Source organism: Gossypium hirsutum, chromosome A05, assembly GCF_007990345.1.
Source record: "Gossypium hirsutum isolate 1008001.06 chromosome A05, Gossypium_hirsutum_v2.1, whole genome shotgun sequence".
Taxonomy (NCBI): domain Eukaryota; kingdom Viridiplantae; phylum Streptophyta; class Magnoliopsida; order Malvales; family Malvaceae; genus Gossypium; species Gossypium hirsutum.
This window is the reverse complement of record NC_053428.1, coordinates 22159757-22184291: the sequence shown is the minus strand read 5'-3', so window position 1 is coordinate 22184291 and position 24535 is coordinate 22159757. Positions and strand designations below refer to the sequence as shown.

General features: G+C 32.4%; 3 protein-coding genes across 10 annotated transcripts; 2 read left to right on the top strand and 1 right to left on the bottom strand.

The window, feature by feature from the left end:
- Window positions 1-883: 883 nt before the first annotated feature.
- LOC107957825 (kinesin-like protein KIN-4C) lies at window positions 884-9375 on the top strand. 2 transcript variants are annotated; one of them, XM_041113961.1, is made up of 28 exons: window positions 884-1038; window positions 1191-1325; window positions 1437-1583; window positions 1694-1846; window positions 1929-2182; window positions 2589-2764; window positions 2875-2999; window positions 3580-3616; window positions 3740-3831; window positions 3926-4042; window positions 4122-4235; window positions 4318-4401; window positions 4481-4658; window positions 5204-5304; window positions 5457-5555; window positions 5647-5760; window positions 5831-5947; window positions 6059-6139; window positions 6471-6542; window positions 6627-6720; window positions 6796-6827; window positions 6932-7017; window positions 7186-7257; window positions 7368-7595; window positions 7725-7869; window positions 7998-8093; window positions 8163-8684; window positions 8885-9375. In XM_041113961.1, exons 2-28 carry the CDS (start codon window positions 1215-1217, stop codon window positions 9230-9232), a joined length of 3795 nt encoding a protein of 1264 aa, XP_040969895.1. In that variant the 5' UTR covers window positions 884-1038; window positions 1191-1214; the 3' UTR covers window positions 9233-9375. The 2 variants fall into 2 exon arrangements, with proteins under 2 accessions (XP_040969895.1, XP_040969894.1); XM_041113960.1 differs by having other exon boundaries at window positions 7995-8093.
- Window positions 9376-11079: 1704 nt separating this feature from the next.
- Window positions 11080-17006, top strand: LOC121229481 (uncharacterized). Of its 6 annotated transcripts, none has more exons than XM_041113959.1 (5): window positions 11643-12065; window positions 12373-12454; window positions 13525-13580; window positions 15700-15771; window positions 16800-17006. In XM_041113959.1, exons 1-4 carry the CDS (start codon window positions 11956-11958, stop codon window positions 15701-15703), a joined length of 252 nt encoding a protein of 83 aa, XP_040969893.1. In that variant the 5' UTR covers window positions 11643-11955; the 3' UTR covers window positions 15704-15771; window positions 16800-17006. The 6 variants fall into 6 exon arrangements, 2 of the variants coding, with proteins under 2 accessions (XP_040969892.1, XP_040969893.1); XR_005927251.1 differs by having other exon boundaries at window positions 11664-12072; XM_041113958.1 differs by lacking the exon at window positions 13525-13580 and having other exon boundaries at window positions 11567-12065.
- A 571-nt stretch (window positions 17007-17577) lies between these two features.
- Window positions 17578-23086, bottom strand: LOC107957826 (NADPH--cytochrome P450 reductase). 2 transcript variants are annotated; one of them, XM_016893411.2, is made up of 19 exons: window positions 22482-23086; window positions 21751-21810; window positions 21574-21650; window positions 21415-21472; window positions 21226-21309; window positions 21054-21090; window positions 20911-20961; window positions 20637-20706; window positions 20300-20494; window positions 20118-20210; window positions 19702-19927; window positions 19480-19563; window positions 19206-19357; window positions 19022-19118; window positions 18725-18874; window positions 18567-18644; window positions 18318-18440; window positions 18118-18231; window positions 17578-17976 (listed from the first exon to the last, which is right to left on the bottom strand). In XM_016893411.2, the coding sequence occupies exons 1-19, from the start codon at window positions 22782-22784 to the stop codon at window positions 17896-17898; spliced, it is 2133 nt and encodes a 710-aa protein (XP_016748900.2). In that variant the 5' UTR covers window positions 22785-23086; the 3' UTR covers window positions 17578-17895. The 2 variants fall into 2 exon arrangements, with proteins under 2 accessions (XP_016748900.2, XP_016748901.2); XM_016893412.2 differs by lacking the exon at window positions 20911-20961.
- Between the last annotated feature and the right edge of the window lie 1449 nt (window positions 23087-24535).

Below are 24535 nucleotides of genomic sequence, written 5' to 3'. Positions count from 1 at the left end.
ATTAATAACATTTACATATATATTTTTTTAAATATATATTTTTTAATTTTCAATTAAGTTGGTGTCTCGTTAATACGTGACACCAACTCAATATTAGTATTTTATGTAAATTTTTCTTATATAATTCTTAAATATCCACGAGAGTATGGGGTAATTTGTTATTTATTTTTGAAAGGTAATGATATTTGTACTATTATTTAAATTTTTAATTGAGTTAATACGTAAATGTTTAGATTTTAAAATATAAGTCATGTTATATAAATAATTTAATTTATTTTAAAATAACTCTCCTAAAAATTTTAACTTGATTGTACAAGGTTTCTTTTATTTTAACATTGAGAGCATAATGGAAATTTAATTAATAAAATTATTTACATATTTATGACTTTATTAATGATTACTATTTAAAAAAAAAAACATTGCTTAAATATTTCTTTATTCTTTTCACCCATTAGATTGTATCATATTAATGTGTTTGGCTTCACTAATAAATGAAAACCAGATTACAAATGATAGAATTTAAAATATTTGTTCTTTTTCAGTTTTCTTCAAATATAGCCTTCTATTTACAGGAAAAGAAACCAAAACATGTAATCAAAATTCACCAAACAAGAATAAAAAAACAGAAGGAGTGTAAAACAAAAAGGATAAAAATCGTTGGCACTATATTTATAGTGTAAGAAATTGCTCAAATATATAAAGCTCCTCAACGAACGACCCCCAATTTTAAAGCCAAGCCCAGTTTGCATTGATGGACCCTACGTTCAGACTTAAAGACGTTATTATTTATTTAATAAAAAATAATCACGTGAATTTCACGTGACTCAACCCCCCTCTCTCTCATCGAACAAATTTGAATTCGGACCTGAGCGCCTTTTCTCAAATCCAGTTTATTTTTTCAAATGCTTAAAAAGTTTCCCCATTTGCCTCGATCGTTCAAATCCCCTGCCCCCTTTTTTGTCCCTTCCAAATTCAAATTTCAACGTCTCAGAAATCAAACCAAAAAAAAAAAAAGGAAATATCTCAAATCTCCTTCAGGTAATTCCATTCTCCTATCAAATTAATCTTTTCTGTTCGTATCTCTTATATTCTTCGTATAATCTCCTATCAGATCTGATGTGTTGATTTTGAGTGATTCAAAAGATGATTTGATAGTTTATTCTTAAAGGTTTTCGTGGCACTGTTTTCAGATTTGGATCGCATTACATTAAGAGATGGATAACTCGGAATCCGTGAGAGTCGCCGTTAATATTCGGCCGTTGATTACCACAGAGCTTCTCAATGGATGTACGGATTGCATCACTGTCGTTCCCGGCGAACCTCAGGTATTATTAATCTGTAACATTTATCTCGTGAATTTGAAATGAAAATGGATGTTTGGAGTCTTATCTTGATGAAGATTTGTTTTTAATTCTTTTTTATCCAAACACTTATAGGTTCACATTGGATCACATGCTTTTACCTATGATTATGTTTATGGTGGAGCGGGATCGCCTTCTTCAGCTATTTTTGATGATTGCGTTGCTCCATTGGTTGATGCACTTTTTCATGGTTATAATGCTACTGTACTTGCATATGGTCAGGTTAGTTTCATCTTGTTACAGTCGGTGCTTTATTATTACTATTAGTTTTCTTTTCTCCATCACATTTTATAATTGACTGACAATAGTGTTGTATTTCGGGGGGTTTTTAGACGGGTTCTGGTAAAACTTATACTATGGGAACCAACTACGCTGGAGAAGGAAGTAATGGTGGGATTATACCCAAAGTAATGGAAACTATGTTTAAAAGAGTCGAGGCAACCAAGCACTCCACGGAAATTTTGATTAGAGTATCATTTATTGAGGTAATTGGATAAAATAATTCTTCTACTTGTTTTTTCTTAGTGATTTGTTAATTTGCTTATCTGTGATATTTGAATTTGACAGATATTTAAAGAAGAAGTGTTCGATTTACTTGACTCAAATTCAGCTACTTTGTCTAAAGCTGAAGGGGCGCCCTTTTCCAAGCCTACAGCTCCTGGAAGACTTCCGATACAAATTAGAGAAACAGTGAACGGAGGAATAACACTTGCTGGAGTGACTGAGGCAGAAGTTCGGACAAAAGAAGAGATGGCATCATACTTGTCACGAGGTTCTTTATCTCGTGCAACAGGAAGTACCAACATGAATAGTCAGTCAAGGTGAACGTCATAACGCTAAATCTTTCAGCAGCCTTTACCCTTCTTTTTTCTTATCAGGAATAGTTTTCTGTTTGATTTAAAATAATTTGCTTCTTTGCAAATTAGCATTTTTTTTCTTTTTTAAATAACAAAATATATGAACATGTTCTAAAATTGTTTTTTGATAAGGATGGAATGATTATTTTATTTACATGTTTTACATAATCATATATCGTTTTTCTTTATGAAATAATGAAAGGTATGAAGTTCTGCAATTGGCTTTTTATCTTGCTTTACTTAATTCTTAGATAAGGATAGAATGATTATTTTGTATACTTGTTTTACATAATCATACATCAATTTAATTCCATTATATTTTGTAAATTTGTTCTCATGTCAAGTTCATTGTTCATTATATTGTTTCTAGTCGCTCACATGCCATCTTTACAATAACCCTGGAGCAAAAAAAGATTGCTAGTTGCCCAAATGGGGTAAATGATGATATTAGTGATGACATCTTATGTGCAAAGCTTCATTTAGTGGACCTTGCTGGCTCAGAACGTGCAAAAAGAACAGGTGCTGATGGCATGCGCTTTAAAGAAGGTATCTCTGATTTTCCATTTTCCAAAGCTTCATGTATTTAGGTTCTATCAGTAAGTATTGGCATGAACTTTGTGCTTGTTATCTAAAACTTTGACATTTTGTTTTTTCAGGCATTCATATCAATAAAGGTTTACTAGCTCTAGGGAATGTCATTAGTGCCTTGGGTGATGAGAAGAAGAGGAAAGAAGGGGGACATGTCCCATATCGTGATAGCAAGTTGACACGCTTGTTGCAGGCATGTCCATTTGTTATTCTAATTTCAGCAATTTGTTTCAAATGGTGATATATCTGGTTGTTTGTGTATAATCATTCAAACTAGTTGTTTTAATTGGATCGTTTCACTTTTTTGAAGTAGACTGTCTTTTCAGAAAAATTGGACAACATAAATCAATTTGTTATCAGTCAATTCAATTAGTCTTTAGGTTTAATGCATTGAAATGTTCAATAAATCTGTAACGCTTAGACTTTTGTTAAGCAACAAACAATTGGGAAGTGAGCTCATTCTACTTATAGTACATTTTATACATTAACAACTGACAACATTGATGACTAGAAAATTGGTATTTGTATGTCAAGCAAAAGACGAACACATTCAGTTTTCTTCTATAAGACTACCACTTGGATGTCGTGATTTTTGTGTTTCCTTGGATCTGGAATGTGATTAGTCTTGCGTTGTATGGCTATAATTCTCCTTTTTTTTTTTAACCAAATTCTCTCTCTCTCTCTCTCTCTCTGTGTATTATAGATGTCCTTAACTGAAACTACCTACTCCAGAAAGAAATTTTACATTTGCTGATGGAAATTTAAATTCACAGGATTCACTTGGTGGAAACAGCAAAACGGTGATGATTGGTATGCAGTTAAATATTTTAGAGCGTTAAATAGTTGGCATTATTGTTATATGCTAGTACCAGATTTTTGCTTTGAATTTCTTTACTTCGTTTAAGTATTGTTTCTTTCTACATGTGATTGCAGCTTGTGTTAGTCCGGCTGATACCAATGCTGAAGAAACCCTAAACACTTTGAAGTATGCCAATCGTGCTCGAAACATTCAGAATAAGGCAGTTGTAAGTACTAGTGTTTACCTGCTTTCCAGAAGAAAACCTGTTTTATTGGTTTTATAAGTCTCATTCTGACTATCTCATCACTTTACTTGATCAGATAAACCGTGATCCAATGGCAGCTCAGTTGCAAAGAATGCGGAGCCAAATTGAGCAATTGCAAGCTGAGCTTTTGTTTTATCGTGGTGATGGCCAAGCACCATTTGATGAACTTCAGGTTATATCATATAGAAATTGAAAATACTTCTATTGACTTTCTTAACCTAGATGCTTAAAGTAAGTTTCTTGGTTTCTAGATTCTCAAGCACAAGGTATCTTTACTTGAAGCTAGCAATTCAGAACTACAACGAGAGCTTCAAGAACGTATGCTCACTAGTGAACAATTAGCCCAGCGTGCACTTGATGCTCAGGTGTCTTTCTGTTTTCTTTTTTGTTTTCAAATGTATACTGGTCAAATGCACTATTAAATATCATGCATATTTAATATTTCAGGTTGAGAAAGACAAACTAGTAATGCAAATTGAATCTGTTCGTAATGGTAAATCGTGGGAGGAGGTTGACTCTAATCAGAATCAGGTAACGTCTTTGCTTAGCTATTAAATCTAGCAGTTGAGGAACATAATCTTGGTTGACATGTGTATTTGCATTATTGCAGGATCTTAATTTAATGAAAACTTATGTGTTGAAAATTCAAGAGTTAGAAGGAGAACTGATACGTTTGAAAAGCGTAAATAGCTCAAAGCGTAGCCGGTTTTCGGACTGTGTTGATTCCGATGATGATGGAACCTCAAAAAATTCATTATTTTCTTCTGAAAATGGTTATTTATCTTCAGGTATATTAGCAAAGTAGCGACCTTGCTGCTAACTATTCATTATTTCAGTTGATGCTCACTTCATTTGTTTGTTAAAAATTTTCTACCTGTTCGTTACAAGATGTTCCAAGTGTTATTACATTTTTGAAAAGCAAATAAATAGTATAGTCCCCCTCCAAAGTTTTTCTTTCTTCCTTGTCATTTTCTTTTCTCACGTCTAAATCTCATATGGAAGTTCTAATTGAATTTCACTTAAAACACGTTTGTCTTATCCCTTGAATTTAATGGTTTTGTCCATTTACATAACTGATTACTATAAGAAGCCTCAGTAAGGATTGACCTTGATGATTCTGAAGCATCAATGCGCATCTTGTCATATTGATATTCTAATGGTTATTGGGCACATATTTATTTGGAGAATGTAATCTCTTCTACGAGACATATCATTTAAGCATTTTATATCATATAAGTTCATCCCTGTTGCTCTTCCAATCTATTTCCAACTTCTGACGATGAGCATACCACGGCTCTAATGCAGATAAGAATAATTCTTTCTTCCTGTGCAGATGAGATTGAGGATAATCAAGCGGAACTTGAACATACTTCCCTCCAAGAAAAATTGGACAAAGAACTTAAGGAGTTGGACAAAAGACTTGAACAGAAAGAGGTACGCGTGGCTTGGATTATTAACCAAAGATTTGGTACTAGTAGTCGTAAATATTCAAGAATATCAGTCAATACATTTCTTTCTTTTTTTTTTTTTTTTTTGGCTTCCTCAAAACCATCAGTATTTCCCTAACATCTTTCTATTTCTTCAAGGCTGAAATGAAGCGTTTTGCAAATTCTGACACCTCAGTTCTTAAACAACATTATGAGAAGAAAGTTAATGAGTTGGAACAAGAGAAAAGGGCTTTGCAGGTTAGTCCCCTACTGAAAGTTATTGTGTTACTTTTTGATTAGGGTCATCCTATAATATCAATTCCTTTTGTTTCTATTTGTCAATCGACAGAGAGAAATTGAGGACCTCAGGCACAATCTTTCTGATATTTCTTCTACTTCTGATGATGGTGCTCAAAAGTTAAAGGAAGAATACCTACAGAAGTTGACTGCCCTTGAGGCACAGGTGAGTTTTGGATTTATTTCTCCCTGTTAGCAGCGGCTGTCAGTTTCTAGATTAATGTTCTGCTTTGCAGGTTGCCGAGTTGAAGAGGAAGCAAGATGCACAAGCTCAACTTTTAAGACAGAAACAAAAAAGTGATGAAGCAGCAAGGAGACTTCAAGATGAGATTCACAGAATCAAATCTCAGAAGGTAAATCCCAATCCCCATGCTCTCCAATTTTAATCTTAAAAACTCAAATTGTTTCTGCAAAATAGGGAAAAGATTCTTGCAACCAATACCCATGCAAATGTCCATTTTTAGGTTCAATTACAACATAAGATCAAGCAAGAATCTGAGCAGTTCAGGTTATGGAAGCAATCACGAGAGAAAGAGGTTCTTCAGGTACTTGCAGATATGATATAATGCATATTTAATTTATGGTTATGTTATGTGATAGACGTTTCTAATTTGAATAGATCTTACGTTTGAACCGCAGTGCTCCTCTTGCACCATAATATAATATAAAAATATACATATAATAGGAGCTGCTTTCAAATGCTAAAGGGAATGTGGTTGCTACTTGTTCCTAAGGCTTACGGCTATCACTAAGTAGAAATTTAGTGTTATTACTCTCTCTTTTTGAAATTTAGGGAGTTCTATAATTTAGATAATTATAGCTACAGTTTTTTAAAAATATTTTAACTATAAGTTTTCTCTTTTTCTTAATAACTAGCTTAAGAAGGAGGGAAGGAGAAATGAGTATGAGATGCACAAGCTCTTAGCTTTGAACCAGAGGCAAAAGATGGTAAGATTTATTTTCCACATGGAAAGTCTTTTGATCATTCTAATTCTAGTGAACTTATCTCACACTTTGCATATATGGTGTTAGGTTTTGCAAAGAAAGAGTGAAGAAGCTGCTATGGCTACAAAAAGGCTAAAGGAGCTTCTAGAATCTCGAAAGACTTCCTCACGTGAAGCTTCCAGTTAGGATCTTTTTTATGTCTTTGCAGTTTATTTTTGTGAGTACAACTCAATGACAATAAATGTTTCACATGCAGGTGCTGGAAATGGCAATGGTCCTGGAATTCAGGTATATAACTGGAACAGATTCAATTATTTTTGCATTTTCTTCGATTGTATTTATAACTGGAAATGGCTCTCTTTTTTATATAATAAGCTTTTCTTCTTTTATAGGCAATAATGCAGACAATTGAGCATGAACTTGAGGTGACAGTGCGTGTACATGAAGTACGTTCCGAGTATGAAAGACAAATGGAAGAGTGAGTTCTCTTGATGACTGGGACAGTTTGTTTAGAAAAAGGCTTTCGGGTTTGGTATCTATTAATTTCTGTAACATAAGATTCCAACTAGGAAGTGGAATCTTTCTTTTGGTACTCTTATTAGAATGTTGTTAAATCTATTAAAATAATGTTTTGTATGTACTATAGGAGGGGGAAGATGGCCAAGGAGGTTGCAAGACTGAAGGAAGAAGCTGAGATACTTAAGCGTGGTGATTTAAGGTTAGAACTTTTGCTTTAGTATATGCTCTTCATAATTTGGATAGTTTTCTTGTTTTTCTCCATACAAGTAAACCAATGGTCAAATACTGACTTTATGCTACCAAATGCAGAGATCATCCCGAGACAATGTCTCCTGGTGCAAGAAACTCCAGGATTTTCGCTCTAGAAAACATGCTTGCTGCTACGTCTAGCACTTTGGTCTCTATGGCCTCACAACTATCCGAAGCTGAAGAGCGTGAACGTGTTTTTAGTGGAAGAGGGCGTTGGAATCATGTCCGCTCTCTTGCTGATGCAAAAAATATTATGAATTATCTATTCAATTTAGCATCAACCTCAAGGTAATGCATCTTTCCAAGTAGAACACTTGCATGCTAATCTTTCCATTTCTTCAACTAATTATTTTGCTGCAACTTTTTGCTTTTGTTATCACGATTGTTAACATGGGTTTTGATGTTCTTTCTTTCAAGGTGCTCATTACGAGATAAGGAAGTTAATTGCAGAGAAAAGGACGCTGAAATAAGAGATCTAAAGGAAAAGGTGGTGAAACTTAGTAGTTTGGCTAGACAACTGGAGGTACAAAAAGCCGATCTTGTTCATCAACTGAAAGTGATGGTTAGTAATTTATTATCGGAGTTCAAGCTATATCTTCAAGGGGAATGTATCATTTGATACATGTTTGTTTATATTATCGATTCCCTTTTCTATGATCTTGATTCTTATTTTGTGTGATCTTGCAGCAGAATGTAACCGCTAAGCATTCCATGAAAGTAAGCATGGATTATTCTGGCATCCCTGACTTCAATGGCGGAAGACATAAGTATGAGTTGCGTAAGCCGGTGGGTGCCACTCCTTTACAACTTTCTATTGCCATTTGCTTGATACTTACTGTAGAACTATTGTTACAGGAATATCGAAGCTCTATGATCTTCACAGAGGACATGGATATATCTGATTCTGAACATTCAGATATAGATGCACTTGATGATGACGACGATGACGACTGGGTGCAGTCGGACAAAAAGCAAATAAGGAGACGAGCTTCTAAATCTAGGACTTCAAGTTTGGGAGTTCATCAACCAAATACCAATGGCTCAGAAAACAGTAAGGGATGTACTGATGAGGTTACTGGGAAAATTGATGGGATATGCTGCACTTGCAGCCACAAGTCTTCATGCAAAACATCGAAATGCCAATGTAGAGCAAATGGAAGTTCTTGTGGACAGTCATGCGGTTGTACATCAATCAAATGTTCCAATAGAGAAGCAGAAGCAAACAGTGCAAATGATGCTGGAACTAACGAAACGAACAACCTCGTTTCTCAAGGCGCTATGCTGCTCCAGAATGCATTCGGGAGTGAGAAACCAGATGAAACAAATGATGACTTCACTACAAAGCGGAAAGCACTTTCTGATATTGGAAACACAATGGTATCATTTCTAGTCTTCTATGATAAAAACATACGCATCATCGTTTAGCTATGTTACTTCGATTTTTCATTTCTTAAATGTATTCAGATCCAACACCCTTGAACATAACATACCAGTGTCTCAACACACCTGAGTCTTAAGTAACATAGTTGTTTTTGTATAATTATCTCATTTTAGTTAGTTGCTTATTTTCTCGACAGCCTAAACCCGATGTACCGAAGCCTAATCGGAGGAAAAAATGGGGGAAATCAATGATTCAGCTGGTTCCTGTTGCTCCACCAGCTTCAGAGCCAGAGAATGCTGCAGCAGCTGATAATCCAGAAAAAATTGAACCTCCCAAAAAACCAGACAATTCGTGTCCAAGTGAATCAGATACCATTCCATTGAAGTTACCAAGAGCAATGCGATCAAATGGCAGCAAATTACTGAGAGAAAGAAATGCTGAGGATGAATCCACCAACACCACCAAGGGACCACCTGCCCTTGTTCCTACCAGTCCTGTTAGACCAACAAGAACCTCGGAAGAGAAAGAGAACTGCCGCCGTTAAAAAAGCATTCACCACTACACTGTCATTAACCGGCTTTGTGAATTTGCGATGCATATCATTTCCATGAAAATGCATTTATTTTGTTTCTTGTTGGAATTTTTTATTATTTTGGGGTTCAATTCTTATGGTCCGTGTACAAGAAAGGATCCAACGTGTAAAGTTGGAATCCTTGAAATGTGTTGATTAATTTGACGTTGTTCACAGTTAAAAAAGACAGATGAAATTGCTGATGAGTTAAAATCTTGATTGCGAAAAAACGTACTTTGTGTGCACGAAAAGTTAAAACCTTTTTTTATGTAAATCTTCAGATCTGATTTAACTATTTAATTAAAATTTAATGTTATTTTAATTTTACAACTACATTCATTTAACAAATTTGATTTAGTGTATTAATATCAGCTTGTATCTATATTAAATATTATGCTAAATAAAAAATATTCCACTTGAATTTTAATTTAATTGTGAAATTATCAAAAGTTCTTTTATAAAATGAATAAATATTATTTTGAAATTAATGTGAGAATCATGAACTTGAATACAAACTATCAGTATAACAAATTAATCATTTCAATTTAACTCATCTTTAATTGTTATTGTCAAAACCATTTTTTTTAAAACAAAAAAATCGACTTTGTTTGAAAATAGAAATTAAAACGGGAATCGCCACCGATCTTTATTAGGTGTGATCGGATCACCTTTGTTTTAATAAAATATTTTAGTTCACTAAAACGACATTTTTGGTCTACGAAACTTGAGAGAATGGGTTCGGGAGTCGGTTACGTGCAAGGAAGGATTAGCACCCTCGACACGTCCAAAAATTGGTACCGAATTAATTAGTTAGTGTCTTAATGTCGAAAACAAAAAAAATCAAGAATGGATTTAAAATACGATCTTTTCTATTAATATTGATTTTAAAATTCTTGAATTAGCTTAAAACAATTTGTTTAAAGATTTCCTTATCTCGAGATATCGGAATATCACATCCCATAAGTTAGGACACAATACCATGAATTCTCGAGCACAAGGTCGTCTTTTAATTTAAATGAGAGTTTCGTGTGTTTTAAAACTCGAAAATGATATTTAGCTATTTAGAAATAACGAAAAAATCGAAACCCCGTAAGTTAGAACACAATTCCTCGATGTTTCAAAATGCATAACATTGCCTTATTTGGAAAATTTTGTTTTTAAATAGTAACGAATGTAATATTTAAAACAACAAGTGTTATTTATTTAGGTTAAAATCAAAAGATTTGTTGGATAAATGTATTGGGGTCTAATTTGAAGCAATGATATGAAATAAAATACAATGAGCATGAGACGAATATACATGGATACAACATTACACGAATAAATAATAATGCAAAAATGCGAGATAAATGAATTAAAATACATACAATGGCAATAGTCACACAATGTATAAATATTAACGCTAACAATTAAATATTAACATTAATAATTAAAAGCAATGAAACGAACATCATATATAGCAAGCTAAAAAATATTATGAAACCAATTGAAGTGAATATGACTATAAAAAATGATGGCAACTTAGTTGAAAACGAATGATGCAAAAAAAAAAATCGAAATCAACAAATATAAAGTAATTTAAAAATGGAAATAATATACCTATAAAATTTAATTAAATAATTTACAAAATAGTAAGATAAATAACAAACTTAATATGAGTAATAACGAAAGGAAAAAAATTTTACAATAAATGAACAAGGTTTGAGATAAGTATATAAAATGATTTTAAAATGAGTAATGTATAAATCAATTTAGAATAATATTTAATAAGTTCAAAATGTATAATATGTACAGCATTAAAAATTGACCATGTAAATATATTTTTGTGATGATGATTTAAATATAATGTATAAAGAATTATTTGAAATATGTAACATGTAATAACTAAGAAATAAACAATATAATTTGAAATAAATAAAAGGCAACAACAGTTTTTCTAAAGAATAGCAAATATATAAAAAACTTGAAATAAATGGTATATATACATATAATGGGCAAGGCGTATAAAATAAACAATACATGTAAAATAGATTAGGATAAAATATACACATAAAGCAAAATAAAATAGATAATAAACATTTGAATAAACAGCACATTAAAATAAGTTAAAGTTGATGTAAAATAAGTAACCTATAAGATATTTAAAAACCATATAATAAAACATTTTTTTTAAAAAAGAAGTGATTAGTAGATGATTTAAATAAATTTAGGATGTGATTGAAAACAAATCAAAATTTGAGGTATAGATCATACATAACATAAAGCTGCCAAGGACCTCAAATAAACACGCCTAAATTTGTGAGGCCAAAATGGGACAATATCCCAAGCCCAAATGTGCACTTTAAGCCCCACAGAACAGAGGACTGATTTAAAAAAAAAAAGCAATATCTGATGGCCAAATTAAGAGAAAAAGAGAAGCTAAAATAGGGCTTGAGCGAAGGACGCTAACAGATGGAGGGACTTCATGTGCAGATATCCCAATAATTGAGGATGCAGAGGTCCACATCCCACCAAACACGTTCTTTTTCATTTGATTTTTTAAAAAAAAAACAAAACCTCTTTTTTACTTCACTTTAGCCAATTTTTTTTACAAAATCAAAAGCCATCTGACTGCCATACCACCACCACATCTGGCGGCCGGCAAGGTGTCGAAAGGGGCCCTTTTCTAGCCCCCGTTTGGAGCATCCTTGAAAGCCATGAAACCAAAACTCAAAAGATGCCGAAAGAGAGGAGATTTTCAGCCCCTCTTGGACCCGATTTCAGCGACGGCGACGGAGAGGAGGGCTCCGACGACGCGGCTGCGAAGGTCTCCGGTAAGCTCTTTCCTTTTACTATTTGTTATTTAAAATAGATTTTTACAAACAGAAAAAAATAAAAATAAAAATAAAAGAAGGAACAGGAAATCGAAAGGTGAAAAAAAGAAAAGAAAAAAAGAAATCAAATCCACCTTTGCCTTTGCTTCTATTCTGCTTTTTTATTGCTTAATGTGTGTCCAAAAAATACAAAGAGATCCGAAAACGTTCTTATAGCCGAAAATCAACCTTTTCGTTTCTGTTCTTTTGTTTTTTTTGCTATTTACTTCACTATTGCTTTGTGTTAATTTCCCTCTGCAGGTGTCAGAGCGTGGAAGGTTGGTGGTTGGCTCGAGGGGAGGCCAAGGGTTCGGCAGCACGCGTGGCTGCTGAAAAAATAAAGGTAGGGGGCTATTAGGGTTAGTTTAGGTAATAGGCTAATAGGGTTTTGATTTGTTTTTGGTTTTAATCTATAATGAGCCATTTATTTTAGACTTTTAATTTGGGTTTTATTATTTTGTTGGTCAGGCCAAAATTGGCTATAACAGTTATTATAAATTTTTATATGATTTTTCACTTATATAATTAGTATACCACCATAATCTAATCTATTTAAGTGTTTGATGTCGTGAGTCAATTAGATACTAATTTAATTATAAAATTATTAAAATATTCTGTAAATGAAGTTATATTTTTATGTTCTTTTGTCTTCTTATATAATAAATCAATTAAAATTTAAACTTAAAACTTCGTCATGGTAAACAATTAACTTTTTCATTATATCAAAACATCAATTGATTTTTATGTAAAACTTCAACAAATATATTTGTTAGATTATCATAAGTTCAGTTCAAAGCTCCATACCAAATTGAAGGATAAGGATTGAAACTACTGTAGCATGTTATGCCAGGCTACTGAGTAGACACTACCTTATAGCTACAACAATTTAATCATAAGTTTATAAATCCTAAAGTTCATGGTCTAAGTTTTATTGTGCAGGATCCATGAGAATATAGTAAACACAGAGCATACTCAAAGCTCATTAGAGATTCACATGCTTGAGAGAAACACATTGGATATTTTGTTCTCAAACTTGTTCTGCCCTTCATTTACAAACTTCCTCTGGAGCATTACATATTACAATTTTAAAAACAGTAAAAATTCCTGATAGATAGAATTCTTGATATATTTGAAATACAGTAAAAATTCCTGACATATTAAAATAAAAGTAAAATAAAGAAACTACTCAAAGTTATCTGAGGTTTCATCATTCAGCTCGATTTTCCTCCATTCCTTTTCCATTTTTAGCACGACATCCAACTCTACATCAACATTTGTTTTCAAGGTCAATATCTTCATTTTTTATTGGGATAATGATTTATCTATTTTATCATTTTAAATATAAATTAATTATAATATTCTTTGTGCATCACTTTAATTCATATTTTTTAACTACTCATTTACTCATCACAGTTGCTATTGGACAGCCAGCAAATACCGGCCGCATTGATTTCTTCTTCTCGGATAGGGTAAATTATACGTATAGTCACTAAATTTTCATAAATTTTCATTTTAGGCACTTAAAATAAAAAATTTACAATTTAAGTACCCACGTCACATAATTGATCATTTTGATTACTGCCTTTAAAATCACAAACAGCAAGCTGGTGTGACATTCAAAAAAATTTATAATGACAAATTTAGTCCTCAAATTTTTATATATTATATCGATTTAGTCATAATTTTAAAAAATTAACTCTCAAAATTACAGATGTTCTTAATTTAATCTTAATTCTAAAAAAATTAAAAATTATATATGCAAATAAATGATTTTTAAAAATATAGTAATAAATTTAAATTTTATATTAATATATTAATATTAAATAAAATAAAAATCCCCCCACATCACCGTCCCCACTCCCCTCCCCCCCACCACCATCCCTCCCCCATCCAGAACATGACAATAAAATAAAATAGGTGAATTGTCCAAGTTTATAGCATTGCTTTTTTCTCTCTAAATTTTCTCAATAAGCTAAACAGACCATGACAATGACAATTAAAAGTGAGTTATAGGGCCTTTGTCTTAGTGAAATAAGTTCGAAAATAATTATTAAAAATAATTTTGAGTTTAGTAATGTGTTTAGTTAGGCTTTAATTAAGTCAAATTAGCTCAATTTAGAGAAAATAATAAAAAGGATTAAATGAATAAGAGATAAAAATTAATTATAGATTAAAAGAAAGTATAAAGGGCCAAAATGGGAATTAAGCCAATTCTTAAATATGAGGCGGCATAAGTTTATTGAATTGAAGATATTACATAATATTTAATTAAAAATTATTAAGGTTTAATATTAAATAATAATAATAATTATTATTATATTATGAAATAAGTTAAATAAAGACAAATGTATGGTAATGATTTAATACAAGTGTATTAATAAAAATATATATTTGTGATATTTTATTTAATTAGTAAAAGATATTTATTAGATAAAATAATTAAGTTGTGAGATTTTTTTTGTGTAATGAACAAGTTAGATAGTGACATTTGTAATAATGTGAATATATACATTTGTATTATATTTATTTATTTACTTGAAAATTAGATAATTACTAATTAAATAATTATATTAGGAGATTTTTATCAGTAAATAAATTGAAAGTATGACAATTGTATGGTATTGATATTGTAAAAATGTACAAAAATATATGTGTACAATTTTAGTATTTATACTTGTTATTAAAATAAATTATAATTTATATTAATTATATTATAAGATTTTTGTATGATAAATAAATAAAAGAAAGACAAATGGATGGTCATGATAATATACAAATGTAACAATATTTATAAGTGTACGTTTATAATATATGTATTTGTGTATTAAATAGATATTTAATATATTTATTATTTAATTAATTGATACTATATTATATTAATGAATAAATTAATAAATTGAAAAATGTAAGGTGATAGTAAAATACAAGTGTAATAAATCATATACATACAATTGTAATATATTTATTTATTTACTTATTATTTAAGAAATAATAATATTTATTAAGTTAATATAATAAAATAATAAAAAAAGTAAAATAAAAAGAAACAAAGTAAAAGAAACAAAAAAGAAACAAAAGAACATTCGAACAGGGGAAGGAAAGAAAGAAAAAGAACAAACTAGGGTTTTAAGGTTTGAAGCTTTAAAAGGTAAGTTAATTAAGTCATTTTCTCTTGATTTTGATGTTTTAGAAGCTTTAGAACAAAGTTTTGTTGAAATTAAGTTGAAGTTTTGAAAGTTCTTAGGTTTTTGAACATAGCTCATGTTGAACAAAATAATGAATTAGGGATTTAATTGAATGAATTTTAAGTTAGAATTGATTAAATGATTAAATTGTAAATTAGGCTATAAGTTTTGTGTTGTAGGGAATAAATTGAAAGAAGTTTTAAATTAGGGTTTTATTATGAACATTAGATAGTTAAGTAGAATATGGAAGGAAATTGAATAGAAATAAAATATGAATTGAGTTAGAAAAGTAAATGAGTTAATTAGGATTAAATTGGAATTATGGTATAAATTTGATATAAATTCAGTTATTATTATTAATTAATGTTGTAATTAATAGTGTAAATTATTATTATTTTCGTAGCTAACAAAGAACCCGAGGCAATGGCACAAAAAGGAAAGGAGAAAGTTATCGAGGAGTAATCGCGAAATTCGGGTTTGTATTACTATAATTCAAGTTATTTATTATTAAGTATTAATTTTAAATTTATTTATTTTACAGTAAGTAAATATTGAGGTAAGTAATTTTATTGAATTGAATTTAGAAAATTGAATTGAACGAGAAATACGTGTTAGTATTACTATAATTCGAATTTAATTATTATTAATTGTTGAATTTTAAATTAATATGCATGGTAAGTATTAGTATTAAATTGTATAAAATTAAATTGAATTGTGATTATATGTGAATAACTGAATTGCATATTGAATTGAGAAAGTGTATTAAATTATGAATATGTGAATTGAAAATTGATTGAAAAGTGGAAAATGATTAAATTGAAAATGTGAGAAATTGCGATTGAATTGAATTGAGATTTATATGTGATTCGGAAATCCTATTAACTAGTCGGGCTGAGTCGGATATAGTTGGCATGCCATAGGATTGGAAGTGTTCAGGGATACTTCGACCTCAAGTCGATGAGACACTGAGTGTCATACTGTTACTTCAGATAGATTGGATGAGCTACTGGATACCACTTTACTTCGGCTAGGCCGATGAGACACTGGGTGTCAACTTTGCTTCGAACTATCCGATTAGGCACTGGGTGCCAAATTGGTGTGTTTGGTTGGATCCGTGTATTCGTCAAAGTACGAGTCTGTTAATAGGGGTAATTAAAAGAATAGTTAAGTTGAATAAAATGAATTGGTTGAGCCACTCAAAGAAATGTAAAAATGGAACATGAATTGAAAATATGATTTTAAATGTAAGTATGAGAATGGAAAGCATGAATTAATGGTTCATGAATTAGACAATGCCTCAACATGAATGTTTATGATTTTAATTGACAAATAGCTAAATTAAAATTGTATGAATATATTGAGAATGGCAAATTTATGTTTGAATTGGTTTAGTAAGTATTAAAGTTAGATGATTTAATTTACATGATTATTATGCTTATAATTTGAATTATGGTAATACCACTGAGTATAAAATACTCAGCGTACGGTTGTTTCTGTGCGCAGGTTAGTAGGTATTCAGAGTCTCGGTTCAGCATCCAGGCAGTCCCGACTCTAGTGCAAAACTCGGTGATATATTCTTCTTTTGGTAAAAGTGGCATGTACATAGGTGTTAATTTAGTCACTTTAAAATGTTATATAATTTTTATTGTAAAGAATGGTATTTGGTATTTTAGTGTTTAAACTAATGAAATAGTATGAAAATTTACATGATATGCATAGTATAATTGATGCTAAATTTAGAATGGATGAATGAAATTCTAATTCAATTTTTAATGGTAACATAAATGTTCATAGAGTAAATTATCAAATTATTGTTATAGGTATGATTTTAATACGATTAAACATGAAATTGCATTGGTTGAAATATTGATTTTGGATTGGTTCCGATTTGAAATTGCAAGGAAGGTTAGATATTTATAAAAGAGGTTATATTAAATTTTTTATAAAAAAAAAAGAAAAAAAAAGAGATAATTAGTAAAAAATTATATGAATTTATAATCATATTATAATATGTTCAATAATTATTTGAATATTATTCGTAAATTGTCTAATTGTTCGGTAATGTCTTGTAACCCTATTCCAGTGACGATTTAAGATTAGGGTGTGTTACAGATCATTCGTAGATGTTTTAGAAACAAACATATTAGGGTTTAAACAAAAACGACATAGTTTTCATAGTACAAAAATGGTCTGCTTTAGTTTTTCTCTTCGACTCGAAAAGTGACTTAAATCCAGTTTTATTGTACAAATTTATTTATTTATGTCAGTACAAAGAGTGGAATGATGCTGACAATCCAAAATATTATAACCTACAAGAAGTTTTTTAAATATGTTTTTCACATGCTTGTAAACTAGCTATATCACACTGTTCCTTATTACAACTTCCAATGGCGGGGCAAAGTCCAAAAACAATTGATCCTTCTATTTAGAGTATTATTTCAAGATTTAGAAAATTTAAATAGAAAAAAAAAAGATCTAACATCTAGCAGATCTTCTCCCAATATGAAAAACCAGTTTAGCTTTCTGCCATCACTATCAAACCCAACCGTTTTTTCTCTGAGATGAACTGGTGAAAGAACGCTACAAGAAATTATACCCATCACCACACATCTCTGAGGTATCGTCCGTCCATCTGGAGTTTCTTCACCATAGACTCCGCCTTTGATGAATCCACATTTTCCTGAATTTTGTACACAAGTTTTTTGGAAATTTATGTTACTACGAATCAAGAAGTGCTCTCAGGGTGTTGTGATTTGAGTTAAAATGTTGATTACAATTAAAGTTGAGAGAGAAGGAAACCAAAAGAGACAATGATCAATACCTGCTCCTGAATAATAGTGTGCAAAGTGCGATGAACATCTCTTGCCATACCCTTGGCATCACCGCAAACGTAAAGATATCCACCCTTAGAAATTAGGTTCCATATATCTGCAGCCTGTAAGCCGAAAGCAATGGATGTTATAAGGAGGCACTTTTATATCATTGACTACAGTCCATGTTCTTCCTAATGCTACTACTTACTTTATCCATCATTTTGTGTTGAACATATTCCTTCTGCGGACCTTCTCGTGAAAATGCAAGAACAAGCACAGAAAGGGCACCTTGTTCCACAAAGTTATTGAGCTCATCCTCATAAATGAAATCCTACAAAAAGTTGCCATAGATGAAATCCTAAATATAAATATCAACATTGGCAGCTAATTACAGTAAGACATGCAATATTGCTGATACAAGATTATAAGATCATTAGCATCAGAACCAGATCCTAACCATTCGCCGATTCCTACATCCAAAAAAGAGTAGAGAAGAGCCAAGTTCTGCACCATCTTCTTTGAGGACCAATCTTTCCTGTAAACAGCTATTACTTTAAATTACTTTCTTCCTTTTTGCAAAATAAAAGAAACGTGTATAAACATAAAGTAACAGACCTGTAGAAAACCTCTGAAAGGTGCCAATCCAGTCCCAGGTCCAACCATGATGATTGGAACTGAAGGATCTGCTGGTAGCTTAAAATTGGATTGCCGAATAAAAATAGGAGCCCAGCTACAATCATTGCTTTTCTCTAAAGGAACTGCATTCTGAATTTTTTCATTAGAGTAGGGAGTTAGATGTCACTAAAGCCTAAGAAATGTCTAGCACATCACAGATATCAGCAGGCTTTGCATAAATGCCAACAAGAATGAAGTAGAAAAATATGGAGTAACTGAAAAGATTGCAATCACTACCTTCATCCATGTTGAGCACACACCCCGGTGAATTCTTCCAGTTGGAGTTGGACCATAAACTAAAGCGCAGGTTACATGAACCCTGGCAGGTACAAACCTGCTCAAAAGTAACCAACCTTCTTACAAATCTCATGTATAAGGTAATGCTGCATACGGGTAATATAGCTAGGATAAAATCAATAACCTAGGGGAGGATGAGATAGAATAATAACGAGGCTGTAAACGAGGAGCTACTGCAGCAAAAAATACACCAAGAGGAGGTTTTGCTGATGGGAACTCAGCCATAACCTCAAGAAGACTTCTCTGACTTGCAACAACCCATTGTGAGTACTCATCCTGGAAAAAGGAAAACATATTTAAAAGGAACAAGAGAAAATAAACAATGAGGAATATAAAAAACAAGAATATCAAACATAAGCAGAGAAAAAAGGAGAAAAACAACAGCAGCACTTATCAACCTTCCCCTGTGGTGACGATAAGAACTTAAGCTTTTCTGCTTCACTGGGTTCAGTGGCATGAGCAGCCATGGCAATCAAAGCAGCCTGACCACAAAAACAGTTTTGAAACAAAGAAAAAAATTACTTAAGCAACGGAAGCAAACAGAAGATATGGCAGAAATCAGATGGAAACTTTCTCCTCCTTTTCAAGAAAAAGAAAATAGCTGGGAGATGTGGTTTTACCTTCCGTGGAGGGTTTAAAAGATCTGCATATCGTGCCAATGCCATTCGCAGTGTACATGGACTGGCAAAAGGAGGTGGCAATGAGCTTCCAGCAGATGTGCCGTCCTCGTTGTCAGTGTGTATAGAAAATAGCAAATCCAGAGGTTGACCCAACAATCTTGCAGCTTCCTCAACAGTCTCAACACAATTATCCGCATAGACACCAACATGATCTCCGGTTTCATATCTGGGACAGTGGAACTTATTATTGCACAAGGTCATAAATCATAAGCCAATTTTATCTATTTTTGCAAAACAAAATCCACGGGGCCAAAAGAACTTAAACACAGCAAAATATTAACACTAATGTCACAGAGATTGACTCAGAAAATCAATTATAAATTTATAGTAATAAACATTACAAAGTATGAACTTACGTGATACCAGTCCCTGATATGTCAAACTCCAAATGTATACAGGAGCGATCAGATTCAGGCTTGTGGAGCTCTCTCTGAACGGCAACATTAACTCTGTGTGCAAATCATGTAAAAGTTACCTCAGAAAGGGAAATAGAAGCAGGAAGGAAGGGGTTTGAAAACCATCATAATGCGCCTATTACCTGCATGGATGGTGGAGGTCATATGTAGCATTCCCATTTGCCTTATTTGAGTAATTCTCCTCTACGTGCATCACAGCAGGATCATGAACCACTACTCTATATTCAGGAATAGCTGCTGTATACGGGGTAGAGGTAGCATTTTCATCATCTTCATCTCTAAGCAGTTGATCTAACTCTGGCCAGAGCAGTTCTCTCCTAAGGGAGGAATAAAAATGTAAAATTAGAAAAGAATTACAATAAAGCTAACAGAGCACAAGATTGAAACACAGTCCCAAGAAATCTCCATCATCACATCGTTAATATGGCTATAGGGAACCGCTTCAAGTAGATTACATACCATGCAGTAAAATCATCTTCAATGCATTGATCATCATCTCCAAGACCAACTTCAATAAGATGTTTAGCACCTGTTCACACAAGAAAAAGCAGTACAGTTATTAATCATTCCTTCCAATTTCTCAACGCCAAAGCTAGATTCAAAGAAAAGCATGGGACAAGCTTTTTAATGAAAGGATATGAATCGGTTATAAATATATTTTTCTAACTCTTATTTTTTAGGCAACTTTAAAAGACATTCATGAAAGTATGCAAGGAATATGTTTTATATGTACAGTGCCCAAGCCCTTGAGCATTAGCTTTCATCCTGAACTTCCAATTCATACCTGAATTTGAAATTTTGACACCACAGTCATTAGTAAGAAAATGCCATAAATTAGATCAGAAGGGTGGAATTTAAAACAAGAAGGAAAAGTACCTTGTTCGGAAAGTTGCTCATCAAGCACCTTTGCTATCTATTTCCAAAAAAGATCAGCAAACCAGATTAACAGTTGTAAAAGAGGGAAAACAAGTAAGCAGCTTTGCAAAATTGCGTAATCTTAAAGTGCCTTATTCAGTGGACAGGTATAGCGTCTGTTTGTCAATTTTACCTTATTAAAATGTTCGTATTGACGGTTACCCAGACCAAATACACCATATGTGAGTTGTTGAAGCCACGGCTGCCTTTCATTTCCCTAAAGTAGAATAAAGAGTAATTATGAGTGTCAATTTTAAAAAAGGGCAAATGCAAGCATAATTCAAAGTCTAAATTTGAATCTTCTTTTGACGTAGCAACCAACCTCAGTAAACCATTTGTAAAACCTAGCAGCGTTATCGGTTGGCTCCCCATCTCCATAACTGCAATGTCATGCTCAACCATATTAACCCTATTCTTTATGTAACTCCAGAACAAATACACAACCAATATTAGCGCCATTAGAAGCAAGAATTTATCTTACGTGGCCACCATGAAAAAAGCTAAAGTCTCCTTTTTGAACTTCTCTTCGTATTGTTCATCATCCATGGCATAATCATCCTAACATAGAACATACACAATTTAGCGGACCTATTTGTAAATACTAGAACATATTCTCAAGTAAGAAAACAAAGTAACAAAATAGTTCCCTATAAATTACCAGGTCAACAACTTTGACAGCAGCTTTCTCATATCTTGCCTTGATCTCTTCGGCTAAAGCCTGCAATACGAAATTCTCGCATGAAAATCTAACATTTAAATACAAATAGAAATCTCTTTCAATCATGCGGGGCAACGTCCCAAGCACACATCAATGTTTAGCCCAATGTAACAGAGAGTAACAGGATAAAAAAGGACACTGCCCAAAAATTATTGATGCCACGTTTCTATCAATTGTCATGTCTCAATCTCTTTGAGCTTGGGGTGACGACAAAATCAACAGACACAAAAACTTAGCAATTCCATGCTGCCTAAATCGCCAGCAAATTAGAAATCGACCATAACTAAACATACAATTAAGTTCCAGAATTCTAGGGAAATTGAATGAAAGGTGCAGCAAACATCTAATATTGCCTTTAACCCTAAATTTCTTCATAAAAATAACTATAAAAGAAACCATTCCCCTAATCTCTTGGCTAATTCTTAATCCAGATCTGAACATGTAATTAGTTATACCAGCAGCCTAATTTTCCACAACGAATCAGCGATTAGAATAATAAGCTTATCAACAATACAGACATCAGTTATCTTCCGATTTTCAATCAACAAAAACGTTTTCATTTCACTCAACCAGTCAAAAGGTCAAAGCCCAACATAGTCAACAAATTAGTCAAATCACCACGCTCAGTAATAAAAAATCAGAACTTCAAAAATCAGTTTATTTTTATCCACCTTAGCAAATCCCTCGGCCGTTCCCGTCTGTGTGCCGTAGAAAATGGTAACTTTAGTTTTGCCGGAAGCGATAACGTCGTCGTCGTCTTCCTCGTCCTTGAGTGAAACAGGCTTAGGTGCCACCAACGGTTTGACATCACGGCTCCGTTCGGAACCCGATTTCTTCCAGAAAAACAACAAAAGCCCCAGAATCACCGCTAACGACGTCGTCGCGATCACTATCATAGAATCCGTTACCAAACCCTCTAACGACACTCCCAATACCGATTCAACAAAACCCACCAAATCGGAACTCGAACTCATCTTTAACCCCCCAAAATTTGGAAAAAAAACAATTTAAGTGATCAAAATTTTATAGGGAACAAAAAATGGGAAGATTTGGGGATGAGGTTGGTCAGGGTTAAAGATGGTGGTGGAGTTGAAAAGAGTGTTTGTTTTGGGGGAGGGACCCAAGAGAAAGGCTTGAGCTTGACCAGAAAATTTAGGGGCAGGGCAAATGAAGGGGGTCCGTCCGGGTTTTTATTTTTATTTTTTTGTTTTACCTTTTGGAGATGCACTTTTTATGGTAAAGGATAAAAAAAGGAAAACTTGTGAGAAAGTTTATTTTTTCGTTTCCGTGTTCTTGCAATTAATTATTTCAGCGGAATTGTTGACACAGCCCAAACCAAAAGGACAAAAATAATAGGCTGTCTTTTTCTGTTCTTTTCTTTTCTTTTCTTTTTCTTTTTCGTTTTTAGTGTTTTTTCATTGTGTTAATCATCCGTTTAGTTTTAATGTTTCTGTTTTGGGTTAATTAAAGTACAATTTAATATACCTCGTATTCCAATACGTGTATTTAACTGTTTGAATCTTACCTATTCAAAAAAAAAAATTTCCTCTTAAACTTTAGGATAGTGTGGGGGGATTTCTACATTGTTGGATCCCAAAAAAAGAAGAGGGGATTGTAACATTGAGATCCAACTCGTTACTAGCTTCAATCACTAGATAAATGATATAAAGGTCTCCATCTACATTTTGTTTATTCCAACTATTTGTGAAACAACAAATTTTGATTTATAGCCATTTAAGAAATCAGTTTTGTTCTATCTTCTATTGGAACAAAATTTAAGATGGAATTTAGAGAGGTTGCATAATAAATTCAAAATCAAAATTGTGAGTTAAAAAAATAAATAAAGATAGAATCAACACATGATGTTCATTAATGAAGTTCGAATTCACCAATCCTATGTCTGTGAAACATTGCTTAGACAATAATTTTATTCAACAATTACCTGAATCACCTCTATTGTAATCCAATTTACCATCCCAAATTACTGAAGAAGAAAGTTGATTAACAGCATATTTATAGGTTCTCCTTCAACGTGATTATCACCTTAGAAAAAAGTATCATTATCCTTTAACGTGAGTAAAGCCATTCACAAAACAACTTTCCATTAGCTTTAAAAAGAGATAAGGATAAACAAGTTTTCGTAAGCTTGTATAAACCCCGAATAAGGTATTGTCTGCCTCCCAACATACTAACATCAGAAGTGAGAATATTACTACAAAAGATAGGAAATTAGGTGGTTTTCACAAGTATACGGTCAAATTGTAATATAGTTTGTTAGTAAAACGAAGTACTAAGAGTATTCTGAGGGTTGTACCTAAAGGATTGCAATTTGAGGAAAACTACTATTAAGCCAATTACTGAAAATAATTGCTAATCTACTTGAGTCACAAATTAATAAGGTTAATCTGGAAGCAAGATGATAATAATAACTAATTAAATTGAACTAAGTCTAAATCTAATCCTAGGTTAATACACCAACTTTTCCTATTCCTTGTTTTGACTACGCAAGTTCCTTTAGCCTAAATCCAATTGCTTTTCCTAATTAATTATTGATGTAGGGCTCTATTCAACCAGTTGGTCATCAGCCTAGTTGCACCTCTTGGCGTCCAACTAACCTAATGAGTTGGTAATAACTACTTATTTCTTGATGTCACAAGTCAGACCAAGTCAATGTAAGGTTTTCACGACAGGCAATACCAATTTTGGGCTCATTCCTACCTCATGA

Bases quoted from the DNA above. Each gene is read 5' to 3' on its own strand.
- LOC107957825 (XM_041113960.1), top strand. From the start codon at position 1,215: ATGGATAACTCGGAATCCGTGAGAGTCGCCGTTAATATTCGGCCGTTG. The intron at 2,765-2,874 runs GTATCTCTGATT...TTGTTTTTTCAG, and splicing joins TGGCATGCGCTTTAAAGAAG to GCATTCATATCAATAAAGGT. The intron at 3,832-3,925 runs GTAAGTACTAGT...TTACTTGATCAG, and splicing joins ACATTCAGAATAAGGCAGTT to ATAAACCGTGATCCAATGGC.
- LOC121229481 (XM_041113958.1), top strand. From the start codon at position 11,956: ATGAAACCAAAACTCAAAAGATGCCGAAAGAGAGGAGATTTTCAGCCC. The intron at 12,066-12,372 runs GTCTCCGGTAAG...TTCCCTCTGCAG, and splicing joins CCGACGACGCGGCTGCGAAG to GTGTCAGAGCGTGGAAGGTT. The intron at 12,455-15,699 runs GTAGGGGGCTAT...TTATTTTCGTAG, and splicing joins TGGCTGCTGAAAAAATAAAG to CTAACAAAGAACCCGAGGCA.
- LOC107957826 (XM_016893411.2), bottom strand. From the start codon at position 22,784: ATGAGTTCGAGTTCCGATTTGGTGGGTTTTGTTGAATCGGTATTGGGA. The intron at 21,811-22,481 runs GTGGATAAAAAT...TTCGTATTGCAG, and splicing joins CGGCCGAGGGATTTGCTAAG to GCTTTAGCCGAAGAGATCAA. The intron at 19,119-19,205 runs GTTATTGATTTT...ACTTTTGAGCAG, and splicing joins TCTATCTCATCCTCCCCTAG to GTTTGTACCTGCCAGGGTTC.